General features: G+C 34.7%; 1 protein-coding gene across 3 annotated transcripts in view; it reads right to left on the bottom strand.

The window, feature by feature from the left end:
• Positions 1–117: 117 nt before the first annotated feature.
• The window catches only part of LOC106055878 (cationic amino acid transporter 2-like), a 46,507-nt gene continuing 25,500 nt past the window's right edge, over positions 118–21,124 (bottom strand). The window contains exons 3-11 of one of the 3 annotated variants that reach the window (XM_056008034.1): positions 18,771–19,084; positions 16,899–17,015; positions 15,495–15,605; positions 13,228–13,439; positions 12,390–12,571; positions 11,471–11,644; positions 10,126–10,947; positions 8,285–8,412; positions 118–5,550 (exon numbers count right to left, since the gene is read on the bottom strand). In XM_056008034.1, coding sequence (XP_055864009.1) covers positions 5,399–5,550; positions 8,285–8,412; positions 10,126–10,947; positions 11,471–11,644; positions 12,390–12,571; positions 13,228–13,439; positions 15,495–15,605; positions 16,899–17,015; positions 18,771–19,017 — 2,145 coding nt within the window. In that variant the 5' untranslated portion in view covers positions 19,018–19,084 and the 3' untranslated portion in view covers positions 118–5,398. Of the gene's footprint in view, positions 5,551–5,702; positions 5,753–5,803; positions 5,854–8,284; positions 8,413–10,125; positions 10,948–11,470; positions 11,645–12,389; positions 12,572–13,227; positions 13,440–15,494; positions 15,606–16,898; positions 17,016–18,770; positions 19,085–21,124 lie in introns of those variants that run through there. The other 2 variants (XM_056008035.1, XM_056008037.1) reach the window with 2 other exon arrangements.

Here is a 21,124-nt window from a genome sequence, read left to right as displayed (position 1 = left end):
AACATGAATACCAATAGAGGGAAATCATTGTGTCCAATAATGTAATAAGGTGGCTAGGCTGATGCAATCACACAGAATGACTAAAAAAATTAATGAACTTATACAAAGATATTATAATGCTGTTAGTGTGTGTGAATACGTTTATTTAAATTCACATACAAGATAACATTGGAAAGGAATACAATTATACTACGATTGAACATTAGAGCCATTTAAAAGTAGGACATGTTTATCAACACTAGAGACCTAACACTGGCTCATTAATTAAGTCACAAGTTCATCAACAATCTAATGCTGGCTCATTAAGTCACATGTTCATCAACTATCTAACAGGATAATGGATCATCATTAAGTCACATGTTCATCAACTATCTAACAAGATAATGGCTCATCATAAAGTCACATGCTCATCAACTATCTAACAAGATAATGGCTCATCATAAAGTCACATGCTCATCAACTATCTAACAAGATAATGGCTCATCATAAAGTCACATGTTCATCAACTATCTAACAGGATAATGGCTCATCATAAAGTCACATGTTCATCAACTATCTAACAAGATAATGGCTCATAAAGTCACATGTTCATCAACTATCTAACAAGATAATGGCTCATCATAAAGTCACATGTTCATCAACTATCTAACAGGATAATGGCTCATCATAAAGTCACATGTTCATCAACTATCTAACAAGATAATGGCTCATAAAGTCACATGTTCATCAACTATCTAACAAGATAATGGCTCATCATAAAGTCACATGTTCATCAACTATCTAACAAGATAATGGCTCATCCATAAAGTCACATATTCATCAACTATCTAACAAGATAATGGCTCATCCATAAAGTCACATGTTCATCAACTATCTAACAAGATAATGGCTCATCCATAAAGTCACATGCTCATCAACTATTTAACAAGATAATGGCTCATCATAAAGTCACATGTTCATCAACTATCTAACAGGATAATGGCTTATCATAAAGTCACATGTTCATCAACTATCTAACAGGATAATGGCTTATCATAAAGTCACATGTTCATCAACTATCTAACAAGATAATGGCTTATCATAAAGTCATGTGTTCATCAACTATCTAGCAATGGCTCTTCATTACATCACGTGTTCATCAAGATTCTAGCTAAATAATAAACAAGAATTTGAACTTAGATTATTTCTATATTTATAAATTATTAGCTACTGGCACTTTTAAAGACAAGGCATCCCTTTTCATTGGACTGACTCAGAGTCTGATTCAAATCATCATGAATAAAGATTTTCTTTATTTGGTTGACATAAATATTTCATTTCAAAATGATATCAAAAAAATAGTTTTTCTTTTAATTAACTATCACGACACAGAATTGGTATTCTTTCCAATTATACCACTAACCAGTTAGATTTTCCAAACTACTTGAAGAATAATCCAATGACGGAAGAACTAAATAAATTTGTTGACATGAACAGTGAATTTTTAAGCATCTTCTGGAAATAAAACTTTTCTTTCTTGTTCCCTAACCATTGTTTTAAAATCCCGTCAAAATCAAACAAATTCAAAAAAAAAAAAAAAAAAAAAAAAAAGTAACCTCTTTGTGGAAATGGTTGGCGCTGGAAAGAGGCGTGATTAGAAACTACGCAGTCATGTAAGTTAGGGGAGGAGATTTATCAGTGTAGTTATATAGGTCAGTATCAACACCAGAGAAATGTTTACAAAAATAGAATGTTTCTTATAATAACTACTGATATGTTTCACAATAAACAACAGTAAGGCACATTGCATAGTTGTTTCCTTGATAAGTATAACTCATTGACAACACTAGCTTATATTACAGCATCACTACAATACTAGTATTAAGGCTCTCATGGTGGAAACATATAGGTCTAAATTGCAGCGTAAACAGGGTGTCGAGCAGTGTTTCCCAAACTTCTTTCTTAACGGAACACTTCTCTCATTTTGATTATCGAATGGAACATTTTGCTTCTTTTTTTAGAGAGATATTTCACGTGATGGCCTAATAGTGGATAATTCAAGTAGTTCGTGGAAATCTTATTCAGGCGTCGCAGAACACTAAGTTTCCGCGGAACAGAGTTTGGGAAACACTGGTGTAGAGAAAGCAAGCACATGATAAAAATACTCGTCAGAAATAGTAGATACATATTTTTTTTTTTTTTTGCATAAAGAAAGATAACTGATATAAAAGCATAGATTACTTCCCTTTTTTTTATAGTCTGATTTTACAAATGTGCATTGCAATATTCATAAAAGTTCTTAAAAGATTTTTATCGCCATTCTGGTTTTACAGCTAGAGGAGCCTGAGCACTAAAAAAAAAATGATCCAAAATATAAATGAAGATAATATAAAAAGTGTCTAAAATTAACATGAGATGTATTTCAACATAGACAAGTCATGAAATATGTTAGTGAAAGACTACAGCCAACAATTGTCTTTCTATACTGGCCTACTACATATGGATCATAAAGAAATACTTCAATGACAATAATAATTTGTGAACACATCAATGGGTCCCCAAAGTGTAAGTGAACAGGAAACATGAACAAAAAAACATGAGTCAGAATGAACAAAGTAAAATGTATACAGCGAAATTCAGATGTTTCAAACTGAGAGTTATGCTTATTTTAAACTGGCTTCTTTCGCCTTAGTGCAAAGTCCTGATAATTTCAATAAAACATTAAATATTTTAGTGATCTGTACCCAATTTTCACCCAAGCCAGTGGTAACCTGCGGCTTTCACCAATATTACAACATCATGTCTAGTTTTCCATAAGCCCAGCCTGTGTGGGTGTGCCTAGGGAGGGACAAGGACTAGCAGACTGACACCTACCCCCTCTCTCTCACAGTTTAGACACACACCAGAGATTACACTCCACTAAGTAAAATTTTATTTGTGCTCATTGCAACAAGACTAGGGCCTACCCCCCCCCCCTTTCTCTTTGTGACCAACTGTGCACTGTGTAATAATCACTAAACTGACTAAATCAGGCCACTGACCAGCACTTCTCTGTAATTTCAAGACAATAAACTCACTATCACTTGCTATATTAATTACCTCTAAACAGGTTAGCATTGTCATGTCCAACTCCTTCCAACAGAAAATACATACAAATTGAATTACCCTCCCACTTGAAGACTTCAAAAAAAAAAAAAAAAAAAAGAAGGGAAGTAACTTTAAAGGACATTCATATTATTCAGTTATTTACTTGTTGAAGTGTAATTCCAATTATTCTACTTCAAAGTCAATCTTTTTTTTCTTACCAAGTAAGCGTATCCCACTGTGTAGTACAAAAGAAAAACAGGGAATAATTATTAGAGCACCATTATTAAGCCTTATAGTAGGTACGTCAAACCAGCCTGCCTTCAAAGTTTTCATTATACATTTCCTAAATCATTCAACTAATTTGTTGAAGAGAAAGATAATGTCATTAAAATTTTTATTAAAAAAAATACATTTTTAAATATTTATTTTTGATACAACGTTCAATGGAAGTGTTGCCATGATACTAAAGACATAAATACTAAAGTACCCCTTTCGCAATCTATAGGGCAGATGATGTAAAGGTCATCTGTTTCTGTTGCATTCAACAACCAATCACATTTACTTTTCTCCAACTAAGACAAGACTCAGGGGCAAGTTAAAAATCTAAGAATTAAAAATTCCAGTTTTCAGTTATAATAATTTTAGTGTTACAACTCTTAGAAATGTGCAAGAATTTTTGAAAACTTAAAATGTGAAATTCTGAAATTCAAAATTTGGTTTGGCGTAACCGACTGATGGTACTGAGAGAGTGAGTAATTAAATGTACATGAAAACATAATTTCATGACGAGATGGTTAGAAATAAATCTTTAAGAGACAGCTACCCTACTGAAGCAACTAACCCAATAAAAAGCTGAATAGATAAAAATAAATAAAAAAAATAAACTCAAATGTCATGAACGCAAAGAAAAGAGAATTCAACAAAATATGAATGTCAGTTTATGTAAAAACAGAAAATGTACAAATAATTTCATTTTTTCTTTACTTCTGTGTGAAGCATCAAATAAAATAAGGATATGGTAGATATTTTAAATAGAAACAAATTGAGCAATTGTTTTGGTTCTTCATGACATAATTACATACAAATAAGCATTTTAAAAAAATCATTTTAAAAATATCCATTTTAGTTAAGTTTACGTAATTAAATGTTAAAATTTTATAGAAAACAACAACCCCTGACACCCTAATTTATACAAACAATGTACATGTCCTGAGCCATAACATTTTTGAAATTGCTAAAAAAAAACAACTAAATGCTGATACCAAAATACATACCCTAGAAAATGTACATAGAGAATTTTAAAAAGCTTACAAAATATTTTTGTTACCAAATACTAAAATGTATTCAGTTCTACATAAAACTAGTTGCATAAAAAATGTACACATAACATTTTGAATGTAAATAACAATGTCATGCATATTTTGTTTGCATCCCATAGATCTGTAAGCATAACTCATAGTCCTGTTCATTGTTCAAGAATCATGTTATACTTCCAGTAATTAGTACTGATAATCCAGTAATTAGTACTAATAATCCAGTAATTCATATTATTATTATTATTATTATTGCTTTTATATAGCGCTACTTTCATGCTTATAGCATGCTTATAGCATGCTCAGAGCGCTTTGGTCCAATCTCATATGTGGACCAGTGGGGGGGAGGGGGTATCTAGGAGTTGTTTTTCCGTGCTGCCTTTTGCGCTCAGTAAACACAACTCTGCCCGAGTCGGGTGTCGAACCTCGAGCCCCCTTCTAGGTAGCCAAGACAAGCCAAGTTCAAGCGCACTTAGCCTCTCGACCACGCTTCCCGTCCATGTCTTGGTCCAAGTCTACATTTAGTTGACTGTTTCTTGTGCCGTAGAATATGTAGATCAGCAAGCCTGAGAGGAGCATAACACAAAGGAATACAAATATTAAAAAGCGCAGCATTACATAAAGGGATACAGACTACATTGCCACATTAAAACATTCCTTCAAGGACAGTGGTGTAGCTAAGGTAGGGGAAGGGGGGGGGTCCGAATTTGAAAATCACATCAGGTCCCCCAAATGAGTGTCTGAATTTTGTTTTTACATTAAATATTTTGCCATAGTCTCATGTCATGATATCGATATCACAACACAATGCAGGGGACCCTAAAGAGGTCAATTCATACTGATAATCCAGTAATTAACACTGATAATCCAGTAATTAGCACTGATAATCCAGTAATTAGCACTGATAATCCAGTAATTAGCACTGATAATCCAGTAATTAGTACTGATAATCCAGTAATTAGCACTGATAATCCAGTAATTTGTACTGACAATCCAGTAATTCGTACTGATAATCTTGGTCATAATAATGGTTCCCTCTCTACTGCGGTGTCCACCTGAAGATCAAAGTCTTCGGTGCTGCCGGTATCTTCATCCCAAACGTCCATGTCTTGGCCCAGGTCTACATTTAGTTGACTGTTTCTTGTGCCGTAGAATATGTAGATCAGCAAGCCTGAAGGAGCATGACACAAAGGAATACAAGTATTAAACAGTGCTGCATTACATAAAGGGATACAGACTACATTGTGCCGTAGAATATGTAGATCAGCAAGCCTGAAGGAGCATGACACAAAGGAATACAAGTATTAAACAGTGCTGCATTACATAAAGGGATACAGACTACATTGTGCCGTAGAATATGTAGATCAGCAAGCCTGAAGGAGCATGACACAAAGGAATACAAGTATTAAACAGTGCTGCATTACATAAAGGGATACAGACTACATTGTGCCGTAGAATATGTAGATCAGCAAACCTGAGAGGAGCATGACACAAAGGAATACAAATATTAAAAAGCGCAGCATTACATAAAGGGATACAGACTACATTGCGACATTAAAACATTCCTTAAAAGGACAGTGGTGTAGCTAAGGTAGGGGAAGGGGGGTGTGGTGGGGGGGGGGGGGGGGTGTGGGGGGGGGGGGTCGAAATTTGAAAATCACCCCAGGTCCCCCAAATGAGTGTCTGAATATTGTTTTTACATGAAATATTACGCCTTAATCTCATGTCATGATGTTGAATATCACAACACAATGCAGGGGACCCTAAAGAGGTCAAGCTCACCAGGCCCCCCCCCCAAATCAATAGCTACCCCACTGCTCAAGGAAGGCTTGGAATGAGTTCAGATGAACATTTAACAGGTTCCTTGCAGGTCTTGCAAGTCAGGTTTATGATGCTTGTTAGCTCAACGCTAAGTGGTTGGCAGCCTGGTCATGTGATATGCGCTCTGGACTTTTATCTCAATGGTCCCTGGTTTGAACCCTTGGCCATCACCAGCCATCGTTCAGGAGGTTTGTAATAAGCTTTAATAATCTTGAATTCTGAAGAAACATCAGAAACATGTAAAACTAACGAATGAAATTTACTTTAATCAGCTGTAGCCATGAAGAATTTTTAAAAGCAAGCATTCCAAGCTGAACATTTGCCGCAATACTCAAACCCGAGCTCTTCAGATTATATGCATTTGTATTTTGGGCTTTTGGCACATCGGCACAATTTAGGCCACATTGTGCCCAGCTCTTCAGATTAACAATCAAAAAGTTCACAAATGTGAAGATCTGTGCGTGTTATCAAACTAGATAAAAAGGGCCTTCAAATGGTTTTTAAAAATATAATATTAGGAAATACCTCTCTCTTTCTAAATCTTCAAACTCAAAAACCGTATTGCTTTATTATTAACTCTTTCTCTCCGTAATTATTTACCACATTCTGGTAGAATCAACGTTGGTATCGTCAGTTAGGAGAGAAAGAGTTAATACAATGATTAAAAAAAAAAAAGTAATGTTTACCTAAAAATAACTTCTCAAGGGCTAATTTTGGTTTGTATTACTATATTTGATGCAACTACAATAGTATTTAGAGATGCTATGATTGAGACATTTCAAATTCTGTACATAGAAATAATCTTTTCAACATTTTTTTGTATAACGACTTATTAAATTGCCAAGTTACTGCACAGCAAACAATTGGGTATTAGAGACGTCAAGTTGGAAAAAAATGAGTTCAAACGATTGTAAGTTCATCAGTTTATGATAAAATACAGCAGCTCCTAGATGTGCTTTAATAACCTCAATATTGGTTGTGGAGTCTCTTGCAGAAGATGTACAGACAGCCATGAGGACAATAATTTTCATGACATTTACTTTTCCTAGAAGATTATAATTCAATCAATAAAATCTCTCAGAACGAGATTACCTTGCGAATATTTTTTTTTTAAAGTAATGAATCAGAAAACATTTCTTGCAAAAAAGATAACTGATTTTAATATCAGTAAACACACACACATTTCATTGTTAAATGTTTGAAACTTAAACAGAAAATGTATGTTAAGTTTCCTGAAAGATCTAGCAGATCCTAAAAAAGTTTAAGGACTTCTTCTGTAGAAGTAAACAAAGATAAGATAAGGCTGACACAAGAACCAAGGACTTCCCAACAACAAATGTTGTCTCCCTTTCAAACTGCTCATTTCCAGTCAAACACTGCACCACCTGGTTACTGGTTGGATGGCTGCCTGGTCGTGCGGACTGTCATTCAGATTTATCGATGGTCCCGGGTTCAAACCCTGCCCATCCCCTGTCGTCCTGCGTGAAGTTTGGACTAGGAAGTAATTATCTTCAACTCTAAGGAACATCCGAAACATATAAAACATTTTACAAACATTTTTTTTTTTTTACTACTACACAAACCAAAAGATGGTGTGTTAAAGTTTTTGTTATTGTATCATGTAGACACTATAGACAGGTAGCCAAAAGTATGCAGATTCATACATTGTTAAAAATTTATTATATTCATATCATTTATTTATGTATAAATATTATATTATATTATATGAATATATATGTATATATATATATATATATATATATATATATATATATATATATATATATATATATATCATATGAATATATATGTATATATATATATCAAATGAATATATATATATATTTATTTATTTATTTATTGGAAGTTAATAATATTATAGATTTTCTCTAATAATGAAAGATGATAAACATTGTTTACAATTCTGAAGATTAAGGATGAGTGCAGTAATTTGTGTATCTATTAAGACCCAGATGTGACTTGCATATTTTGCCACATCTGATGCAGACATATCTATTATCTGCTGGGGCCCAGTCAATAGTACAAGATAATATATACTAGACTAATGTGCATTTGTTTGTTACCTATAGTCATCCAGAGACTAAATAAGATCCATGTCATCCAGTGTAATGAGGTCATGAGGTAAATATTAATGCCAGCAGTGAAGACAGTGGTGAGTGGAACCAGTGGAGCGTGAAAACCTTCCCTGGATCTGGTGAAAATACAAGTCAATTTTAGAGAAGTTTTTATACTGTTAAGAGTATCTATAATTTATAGCATTCTGAATAGAACCTTTGCAGCAATTGGTTGTCAGATTGATTTCCCCAAGTGGAGGCAAATCTATAAAAACTAACAATTAGTTGTACAGGTTTGATATAGTTAGCAATTTCAGGAGATTTCCAGGACTTTTTGGTATAGTTAGCAATTTCAGGAGATTTCCAGGACTTTTTGGTATAGTTAGCAATTTCAGGAGATTTCCAGGACTTTTTGTTATAGTTAGCAATTTCAGGAGATTTCCAGGACTTTTTGGTATAGTTAGCAGTTTCAGGAGATTTCCAGGACATTTTGGTATAGTTAGCAATTTCAGGAGATTTCCAGGACATTTTGGTATAGTTAGCAATTTCAGGAGATTTCCAGGACATTTTGGTATAGTTAGCAATTTCAGGAGATTTCCAGGACATTTTGGTATAGTTAGCAATTTCAGGAGATTTCCAGGAGCTCCTGAAAAATTGGGACAACCCAGTTATAATGGATTAATTTAATAATTTAACTACAAAAGTGTGGGCCCACTGCAGCCGCAAAGGGCCTCTATGTTTATTTTGTTGATTCAGACCTTGAAATAAAAAGTTTTATAAGGAATTGAAACATTTCCTTTTTTTTTTTCACAACTTAAATTCATTACTTTTTATATTTTTAAGTTCTAATAATTCTGGTGCCCACATTCTTAGAAAATTGAAATTTCTTTAGAGAAAATATCAGTAGTGCATACATATCTAAAGTTATCAATAAAACACTGACATTAAGAAATTATTAATCAATGCATTAGAACTTGTAGAAATTCTTGTAGAAAAAAAATGTTGACATAAACATTATAACTTTAGGGCATGTTGACATAAACATTATAACTTTAGGGCATGTTGACATAAACATTATAACTTTAGGCCATATTGACATAAACATTATAACTTTAGAGCATGTAGACAAGGGTTTCAGATGGTTGAAATTTTAGACTTCTGACTGAAAAGGGCTAAGCAGATATGAAAGAACCAAGCAGCTAATGACAATATTATGGGCCTCTACATATTTGATTGTTGGGTCTAAATGCTTTCAATCATAGTGAGAAAAACAAAAAAAAACAACACATGGGTCTTCAAGAAACTAAATATTCCCATAGACTTTAGTGATAAAAAAAGCCATCTGTATTGATTGATATATTGTCATACAATGTCAGTTTTATAAACAAATTTAATTTGATAAGTGTCTAAAGCAGTGATTCCCAAAGTGGTCTATATAGACCCCCAGGGGTCTACTGAAAAAAAAAAAAAAATTGGGGGTCTATGGTCTGTAAATGGGGGTCTACGATAGCGGATCTCATTGAAGTATGTCGTGACTTTAAATTTCATTTTCCATTAATGAGTTGTGCCTTAGTTAATCCTTTGAATTTTAATCGAATGAATTTTTCTCTATTATAACATTTTAAAATTGTAACATCTTATTTTAAAGCTTTATTTTATTTTGCTTCATTTTAATTTGAATTTCATCAATGAATATATATGGCCTAGAAATCACAGAAAAAAACACATTTGAGGTTGATGAATCTTACAAAAAATGCAGGGGGTCTACCGAAAACTGGAAAACATGGCAAGGAGTCTACGAGACTAAAAAGTTTGGGAACCAGTGGTCTAAAGAGTGAAAAACTACTTGCCTCTTCACTTGTGGTATAAACATTAAGATAACAGCCATAACTGTAAACATAACTGTTAGAAGTATAAGAATGATTATCACAGCCAAGTTCCTTTTCTCCAATTGACTGTAGCAGTTGGACAAAGTGCCAGAGATAAGGAACAAAGTTATATACATGAGCAATAAATATATGTACATGTTTTGACCCAGATAGACAGTCACACAACATAGATCTGAAAGACATTTTTTTTTCTTGACTGCTGTTGGTTTGATAACAGGGGAATTGTAGGGGCTCGACTGAGAGCCTTTCTCTGGACCGACTTTAAAAACATAGGTGTTCTCCTGCAGGTCCCCAGTCTCATCATGGCGCTTGCTTAGAGAACTGGACGAGTCTCTTCTTGTGCAATGTGTTTCACCGTCATGGAAACCAGAGTTGACAACTCCGTTTTCATAGACCATAATGCAAGAGTCTGAGTGGGAAGATGACTGGCGGCTCACATTTGTGTGATTCTCACAATCTTTCATATCTGAACTATTAATATTTGTGTCTGAGGCTTTCCTTTTGAGGCCCACACCATTGACTCCTTCACGGACACTCAACAAATTTAAAGGTATTGGATGACTGACAGAGGATTGTTGGTTAGATCTTCCTGTCTGTAAATCTACGTAGCGGACGATGAGGGTAGAGTAGGTTACAATAACATACGCCACTAAGGTGCCAATCAAAACTAGTTCGATGAGAAGGGACAGATTGATGAATGCTGCCAAAAATGCGGCAACAAGTCCTGATACAATCGTAGCCCGGAGAGCTGTGTGTCGTTTGGGGCAAACTGTTGCGAAGTATCTGAAAAAAATCACAATGATAGAAGATTTTACTAAAGATTTTTTTTTCAGAATGCATTATGAAATTATGGATCAGTCTAGTGCAAAAAAGAATGGCAAAATAAAAGGTTATAAATAAACAAAATGGGGGCATGGTGGCTCAGAGGTAAACAGCTTAGCCTCCAACTGAGGGGTCTCAGTTTTAAAGCCCCAATGAAGACTTGAATTTTTAATTTGTGGATTTTTAGGGCTCCCTTGAATCCACCTAGCTCTAATGGGTACCTGACATTTGTTGGGGAAAGTAAAGGCGGTTGGTCTTTGTGCTGGCCACATGACACCCTTATTAACCCTTAGAAACATATCAACTTTACATCATCTGCCCCATGGATTCAAGGCCTGATAGGGATAATTTTTCTTTTAAAGAATAAATTTCTATAAAGGTTGTTGATATCTATAAACAGAATAGTTTCTTTTAGTCTTATAGTAAGAAGACTTTGATTCAACTCACTAAACAATTTTTTAAGATTTAAAAAAAAAAAGGTCACCTGAAAATGAGTCCATCTTGAGCCATGGCCTGCAAGACTCTCGGCAGAGGAAACAATGAGCCAAAGGTGGCGGCAAATAATCCAGACACAGCACCCACAGCCATGAAATATTTGAGGACAGGATAGCCAATGATTGCAAAAACATCTAGCATGGCTGTATCTGCAGGAAGTGAACTGTGAAACAAAAAAGTTTTTGTTTAACAGGAAAGGAACAACTTAAAATCTTTTAAATAAAGGAAATATTATATCTTCTTACAATTATTACCTCTATTTAAAATTTTGTGTATGCAGGGAAAACTGCACCACATTTTAGAAAGAAAAAATGTGAAGATAAATGATAACTTATTTGTAAGACAAATGGAACACTTCAAAGAGCTAGAGTTTGAGTTTTGAGTTTAGGCACATCTGCACAATTTAGGTCATGTCGTGCCCATAATCCTTTAAGGATCACTCTCCCTTTACATAAACAAGGGCTAACTTCTATACAGTTAAATCATTAAAAACAAGGTCTATTCACAGTTAAAATAGTAAAGGTAGTAAAAATTTAATAATTTGGTAAAAATCTTATGTAAATATTATATGTTCACAGTTCAAAAATCAGATCTTCGTAGACAACCCCACCTCCCGGACAAAGCCCAGTACCTTCCCAGGGTCGACATTGTCGAATAGTGTTTTCAAGGTGTGTGTTCTAAAAAATTTCTCCCTGACATCCTGGTATCTGGGGCAATCAATGAGGATATGTTCCACAGTGAGAGTCACAGTACTCACAAAGTGGGGGCTCCTCTCGAACACAAAGATTATGACAACCATTCCAAAAATTAAACTGAAAGTCAACCCCATGACAACCATTACAAAAATAACTTACTTGTAAGGCAAACTGAAAGTCAACCCCATGACAACCATTACAAAAATAACTTACTTGTAAGGCAAACTGAAAGTCAACCCCATGACAACCATTACGAAAATAACAATGTTGATAAAGATGGACAGAACAATGGACACTGGAATAGACTTGATGGGACTGATGCACTCAGCTCCAGTGGTGGATAGACCATCAAAGCCAATAAAAGCATAGAAGGCTGTTGGAATAGCTGAGAGAACCTGTAACACAACAAAACAATAGAGCTATGAGAATATTTGTCTACCCGAACCAATCATAAAGTTTAATTTGTAAAACAAAACAAGCCAGTATGTCATTCCTATTTTTCATTTTTCTTTCTGCTTTCATTTATTAAGTAAATCTTGACAACAAAATAAAATCAGATATATATGGTTTTATAGAAAGCAACTTTAATTATTTATGAAAATGATTTATGTAAATGCGTGCTGGCTGAATGCTAGTTTCATATCTTCTTTTTTTAACCAAACACAACTACTAAGAAAATAGACTTGAAAATAGTAGACCATGACACATATAACAGGACTAACTAATGGTAGACCAGGACACATACAACAGGACTAACTAATGGTAGACCAGGACACATACAACAGGACTAACTAATGGTAGACCAGGACACATATAACAAGACTAACTAATGGTAGACCATGACACATACAACAGGACTAACTAATGGTAGACCAGGACACATATAACAAGACTAACTAATGGTAGACCAGGACACATACAACAAGACTAACTAATGGTAGACCAGGACACATACAACAAAACTAACTAATGGTAGACCAGGACACATACAACAGGACTAACTAATAGTAGACCAGGACACATACAACAGGATGCAAGATAATGGACTTACTCCTAAGGGTCCAAAAGGCAAAAATCCACCATGCTCCGACCAGTTTGAACTGGAACCTAGATACAATGATGCCCCAACAAAAATAGCCCAGATGATGAAGTTGATACAGTTGAGGATGTTGTTGAACCTAGCTGACATCTTCACACCAGTGGCCAGTAGCCACATCAGTAGGAGGCAAACAAGGGCAGCAATGACATCAATTGATGGTAAACCTGTCACGACGACACACAAACATCAATCTACAGACATGAGACATCAATTGATGGTAAACATGTCATGACGATACACAAACATCATTCTACAGACATGAGACATCAATTGATGGTAAACCTGTCATGACGACACACAAACATCAATCTACAGACATGAGACATCAATTGATGGTAAACCTGTCATGATGATATACAAACATCAATCTACAGACATGAGACAACAATTGATGGTAAACCTGTCACGACGACACACAAACATCAATCTACAGACATGAGACAACAATTGATGGTAAACCTGTCATGATGATACACAGACATCAATCTACAGACATGAGACAACAATTGATGGTAAACCTGTCACGACGACACACAAACATCAATCTACAGACATGAGACAACAATTGATGGTAAACCTGTCATGACGACACACAAACATCAATCTACAGACATGAGACATCAATTGATGGTAAACATGTCATGACAATACACAAACATCAATCTACAGACATGAGACATCAATTGATGGTAAACCTGTCATGACAATACACAAACATCAATCTACAGACATGAGACATCAATTGATGGCAAACCTGTCATGACAATACACAAACATCAATCTACAGACATGAGACATCAATTGATGGTAAACCTGTCATGATGATACACAGACATCAATCTACAGACATGAGACATCAATTGATGGCAAACCTGTCATGATGATACACAGACATCAATCTACAGACATGAGACATCAATTGATGGTAAACCTGTCATGACAATACACAAACATCAATCTACAGACATGAGACATCAATTGATGGCAAACCTGTCATGACAATACACAAACATCAATCTACAGACATGAGACATCAATTGATGGCAAACCTGTCATGATGATACACAGACATCAATCTACAGACATGAGACATCAATTGATGGCAAACCTGTCATGATGATACACAGACATCAATCTACAGACATGAGACATCAATTGATGGTAAACCTGTCATGATGATACACAAACATCAATCTACTGACATGAGACATCAATTGATGGTAAACCTGTCATGACGATACACAAACATCAATCTACAGACATGAGACATCAATTGATGGTAAACCTGTCATGACAATACACAAACATCAATCTACAGACATGATTCCAATAACTTCTTAAACACTTGTTAAAACTGACATGGATCTGGCTTACGACACAAAAAAATGTAAAATATTACCTTAAAAATCTCTTATGCCAAATTACAAAATCTTTTGTGTCACTCTCAACTTGTCAATGTCAAGTTATTTTTTTATAAAATATTTTGTTTATATACCCTCATAATGAGGATTCCTCAGCAGAAGGAATTGTGTGTGATTGAATTTGCGAAAACAAACTCCATTGTCACTGTGCAGCTTTTCGAACAGAATTTGGTCTGTTAAAGACAATTGTTCTATTACAATAAACAGTGGAATACTGATCATTTGAAGTGACATAAGTCAAAGTTCCTCTTCATTTAAACTTTTTTAGTTCAAAGTTATGCTACCCTCCCTGGCACTTAAAATTTAGCAGACTCCACTGGAGTTTATTTTTAAAAACAAACTCTGACATTTTATTATTGAAAACATAATCTTGACAAATCAAACAAGCTTTAACAATTTCATGGGTTTTGAAAAGTAGATAATGTTGGTAGCAAAACAAGACTCAAGAAAAATAATTACAATGGTAACAAAATATAAATTGCAGTAAATTTTTTTCTTGCTCAAAAATGCTCTTAAACTTGACAGTTAAACTCATGAAGTCCCTGCTCAGACTAGACAAACATTACAGGGAGTCTAATGTATCAAGTCCCTGCTCAGACCAGACAAACATTACAGGGAGTCTAATGTATCAAGTCCCTGCTCAGACCAGACAAACATTATAGGGAGTCTAATGTATCAAGTCCCTGCTCAGACCAGACAAACATTACAGGGAGTCTAATGTATCAAGTCCCTGCTCTGACTAGACAAACATTATAGGGAGTCTAATGTCTCAAGATAAGCACACAGAGTTCGACTTACCAACAGCGCTTGTACACGTATGAATGAAGTTGGAGATTGTATGCTCTGTGATGGAGTGAAAAGTCTCACTCAATGCAACTGAAGCTGCAGCTGTGCCAATGACATATTCCACTGATGTACAGTAAATATATAGACATGAAACATTCAATTAAAAGTTGGTTTAGTCAAACATGACATTAACAAACAAAGCATTGTAAGTAAGTAACAAGCTTTTGGTTTTTAGGCATTTTTTTTTTGAGCTAGAAAAGACTCATGATAAGGGTTTCAAGACATTACATATGATATGCATGCTAATCAATGGTGAGGCTGAGACATAACATATAAAACCAGGAACAGTAACATAATGTAAGTACCAACACTTTGATGATCTAACTTTCAAGATAAGACAGATCATGCCCTAGTCAAATCTTGATACCTAATCTATTTAAACCAAATTTGTTAGTTTTAATAATTGATTTTGATTTTAGGCATATCGGCACAATTTAGGCCATTGTTAGTTTTAATATATTATTCTATTTTTAAATATCATTTTTATATTTTATTTTATCTAGCCTGTTTTTCATAATGTAGCATGCTCAGTCTTCAGTGGACATGTAATGGGAGGGTGTATCTGGGAGAAAATTTCTACGCTCCCTTAATGAGTTCATCAAACTCTACTGGAGTAAAGATTTGAACTCTAGCATGCTTGATACGTAGCCAAGGGGTTTATGGCAGTCAACCACCCATCAGTGGAAAATACATATCTTCTTGCTGACAGGTTTAAAATCTAAATCAAAACAGCAGTAAAAAACTGTTTGTTAGAACTTGAGGGTACAACTAGAAATAAGGAACTTGATAAAAGGTTAGCCATTCTCAAAATGTGGGGAGCAATAGTGTCAGGAGAAGGTTTTCTGAAATTCATAATTCAGAAAAACACTTGGCACTAGCATACCATCCCACACCCTGGCTGGTGGAGTTTAACAGCTCCCGCTGCAGACCCTAGCTGACAAAAAAAAGAGGGGGGGGGGGCATGAACAAGATCTTTTTGGTTTAGGGGACACCACTAATAAAAGTTTGAGAAACACTGATTTAATATATAACAACCATAATAATAATTTTATTTATAAAGTGCTGTTAACAAACGAAAAGTAGGCTCAAGGCGCTGTGATAGCATTACAAACATAAACACGAGAGCTAAAATGACAAACTAATCTAAACAAATTTTAAAAAGGTAGGTCTTAATGTTCTTAATGTAATAAAATTATTACATTCTTTTTTATAGATGATGTAATACACAAAATCTAATTCATTTTTTTTATTGCTATTAAAGAAAACAAAACAAAAAATGTTATCTTTGGTTTTAGGGTTGCTATCTAAACTCAGAGATTATTTTTGAAGAGACTGCGATAAACTGCGATGACGTACCTATCAATCCCCAGCCTATCACAAAGGCAGATAGCTCTCCCACTGTAACGTAGGTGTACATGTAAGCAGAACCAGATGTGTGCGGGCAGATGCCAGCAAGCTCAGCATAGTGGACACCTGGCACAGGACATACAAAACTCTCTGTAGTCAATCAATGAACTGAGCAGCTGAGACTAAACTGAACATTTGCTACATTCAAATTTGCAAACATTTAAACTTTTCTCAAAACTGCCTGCTAGTAGAAAGTGAAAGTCTGTTTAGTTTCTGTGTATTAGTTTCTACTTCAAAAACATAGCCCAATTAAATACCCAGAAAGACTCAAAGATAAAATTCAGATTTCTTTTTTCCACATACTAGGAGAAAGTTGTATAAGTGCTTCTTCTTCCCTTGTGTTATTAGAGCATGGAATGGGTTGCCTGAATCAGCCAGGAAAAACAATTTGACAGATTTTAAGTCTCTGATTATCATGCATGACTAGATTGACACAGGGGTATGCATATGATGTTACTGTCCGCTGTTTTGAAGCAACATCTATAATTTATAAGATAAGATAAGAATATAAACTTTACTATTGGGCTTTGTTTCTTTTTGGTTAATGGCTCTTTAGCAATTCGCAAGCCATATTTCATACTTTTATATCAATTAAGAAAAGTATAAAAGATGGGAAAGATGAGACAGCCATCAACTTTCAGTCAAACTGAAGATAATGTAAGCCAACTATAAAGAGTTCAGAGATATAGGTACCAAACCAAGAGATGATAAAACAAGAGCTTAAAAGTGACAACCAAACAAGAAAGATACATTTCAAGTTTCAAAAGTGACAAAGAGAAGAAATTAAACATCTTAGTCAAGACAACCTTATTCAAGATCTATGGTGCTACACAAGATGAAACTGGGTGGAGGACACGCACTAACTAGGAGTTATATCAATTGTATGAAGACCCACCGATAGTGACAGAAATTAAAAAAAAGAACAGACTACATTGGGCAGGTCACCTTGAAAGAATGTCAGAGAACTGAAGAGAGAAACATGTATCCTGCAAAAAGAAAATAACAAAAGGCAGGCAACCCAAAGTCAGACAACCCAAAGGCAGGCAACCCAAAGTCAGGCCACCCAAAGGCAGGCAACCCAAAGTCAGGCAACCCAAAGTCAGGGCAACCCAAAGGCAGGCAACCCAAAGTCAGGGCAACCCAAAGTCAGGCAACCCAAAGGTAGGCCATGATTGCGATGGATCGATGATGTGGAGGCAGATCTACAACAGCTTGGGGTTCGGGCATGAAGACAAAAGGCTCAAGAGAGATCTGAGTGGAAAGATGTGTAGAAGCAGACAAGAGCCCACCATGGGCTGTAGCACCACTGGACACATATTTTAGAGCGCTGACAGCTATTAGCAATAAAAATAAATATAGACTGATAAGTAGTGCAAGCACTACAAGACAAAACTTTCAAACTAAAAAAATGAATGAAATTAATGTGTAGAATAATTAAAATCCATTTAGTCCCTAGTGTCTTCTTTTATTTTAGCCAGCCTGTTCATAAGTTGACATGTTTCATGGACTGAGAAATGAAATGACAACTTTTCTTTTTACTTTTAATTATTTTTTTAAGTTGAAACTTATTTCATTAAATACAGTACTTATGACAAAAAAGAATGTCACATCTTAAGTTGTTTAAACCTTCTTCAATAACAGTTAAAATAAATAAAAAAATTGAAAAAAAAAATGTCCACTCATTTTATTTAAATTTTTTCTCTTTTAAAAAGACTATAAATTAAGCCAAGTTAAAAATAAGAAATGAAGCAACTTTTTAAAAAATTTTATCATCCAAGATAAGAAACATTGAAAGTTGATAAAAAAAATTATTATTTTTACCTGTCAACACTGATCCAAGACCTGCCAAAACTATGGATAAAATTCCACCTGGCCCTGCCTTCTGGGCAGCAATGATCCCTGCAGTCAGATACATGCCTGCACCACAGCAACTCCCCACCCCTAGAGATACAAGGTCCAGTGTGGTCAGACATTTTTCCATCTCAACCCCCTTTCCAGCGTCATTTTGGGCTGAAGGGACAGACTTGCCAAGTGGGCGCTTCCTAGTCACACACTGTAACACCCCCATAGCGATGTTTATGTCACAAGCTCGCCCCAGAGGTTCTCTCTAATCTTGGAAGTAGTAGTTCCTTCTCCTTTAAAACAAAACAAAAAAAAGAAGATAAGATTAAACTCACTTATAAGCTTCATAAATAATGATGAAACAAATGTGACGAGAAGACAAATCGTAACACAAGACTGGTTCGTAAGACATGATACATTTTTGAACTATTTGTTATCAAACAGAGAAAACTAAATATATGCCTACACGCAAGCTACAGTATTGACCAGATAATTTTACAATATTGACATTCATAGTTAGACCTGTAGAACTAAGGCTTTGTTACAATAAATGAGTATCTGTAACTGTCACAATGAAACTGGGTGGTTAATATGTCTTGGTATTTTCAGAAAACCTTCTGTCTAATGTTATTTTCAGAAAACCTTGTCTTATGTTATTTTCAGAAAACCTTCTGTCTAATGTTATTTTCAGAAAACCTTCTGTCTAATGTTATTTTCAGAAAACCTCTGTCTTATGTTATTTTCAGAAAACCTTGTCTTATGTTATTTTCAGAAAACCTTGTCTTATGTTATTTTCAGAAAACCTTCTGTCTGATGTTATTTTCAGAAAACCTTCTGTCTGATGTTATTTTCAGAAAACCTTCTGTCTAATGTTATTTTCAGAACACCTCTGTCTTATGTTATTTCAGAAAACCTTTTCTTATGTTATTTTCAGAAAACCTTGTCTTATGTTATTTTCAGAAAACCTTGTCTTATGTTATTTTCAGAAAACCTTCTGTCTGATGTTATTTTCAGAAAACCTTGTCTTATGTTATTTTCAGAAAACCTTGTCTTATGTTATTTTCAGAAAACCTTCTGTCTGATGTTATTTTCAGAAAACCTTCTGTCTGATGTTATTTTCAGAAAACCTTCTGTCTCATGTTATTTTCAGAAAACCTTCTGTCTCATGTTATTTTCAGAAACCCATCTGTCTCATGTTATTTTCAGAAAACCTTCTGTCTGATGTTATTTTCAGAAAACCTTCTGTCTCATGTTATTTTCAGAAAACCTTCTGTCTCATGTTATTTTCAGAAAACCTCTGTCTTATGTTATTTCAGAAAACCTTCTGTCTAATGTTATTTTCAGAAAATCTTCTGTCTCATGTTATTTTCAGAAAATCTTCTGTCTAATGTTATTTTCAGAAAATCTTCTGTCTCATGTTATTTTCAGAAAATCTTCTGTCTAATGTTATTTTCAGAAAACCTTCTGTCTAATGTTATTTTCAGAAAACCTTCTGTCTAATGTTATTTTCAGAAAACCTTCTGTCTAATGTTATTTTCAGAAAACCTTGTCTTATGTTATTTTCAGAAAACCTTCTGTCTGATGAACCTAATTCCAAATGCCAGATAAACTTGTTTATCTGAATAAATAACGGAAATCCTCTTTACGAAATAAAACTCTTTAATTCCTTAAGTAGAAGTCATGAATAGATTTCTTCTTCTTCTTCTTCGTTCTCTTTTTTTTCATGTCAGAGTTTCCTATATGTGAGATGAACCGCACAGTGGTTTCCAGATCAGGCAGTTCTCCGGATAGTTTTTCTTCTATAGGAGGGTTTTGGGGCCAGAGTCTTGTTTGGTCACGTGATATAAGTATGCAGCATTGAAGGATATGGTAAGCATGCTCTCGTGATGCTCCACAAGGGCAAGTTTTACTAGTCATGAATAGATTGAAAATACACTATTAACACACAGCCCCAGGGGAAAGAGGGGGGGGGTGTGCTGATATTACTACACATTACATTAACTGTGAAAGAGCAGACATGAAATACTGCACTCCTCGTTAATCTTCGGTCTCTAAAATTAGCTTCTCTAACATAAAAAGGAGTAAGAACTTTTAAACTATTTCTGGTGGTTTTTATCACTAACAGAAATTCACAATTTTTCTTCAAAACCCGTGTGAAAGTAAACATCTTCTTTACATTTCTTCATACCTTGACACCTACATTATGTGACACTGACATTAAACAATATCAAACTTAGAAGAAATGTAATTTTGGTTACATTTTTATTTTTTATATTTAACACAAGCTGGCATGTTCTGATATATGACTATCACATGTTTGTATATATTATGAC

This window comes from Biomphalaria glabrata, chromosome 13, assembly GCF_947242115.1.
Source record: "Biomphalaria glabrata chromosome 13, xgBioGlab47.1, whole genome shotgun sequence".
NCBI lineage: Eukaryota > Metazoa > Mollusca > Gastropoda > Planorbidae > Biomphalaria > Biomphalaria glabrata.
Note: the sequence above shows the minus strand (reverse complement) of the source record. Positions and strands in the feature narration are given on the sequence as shown.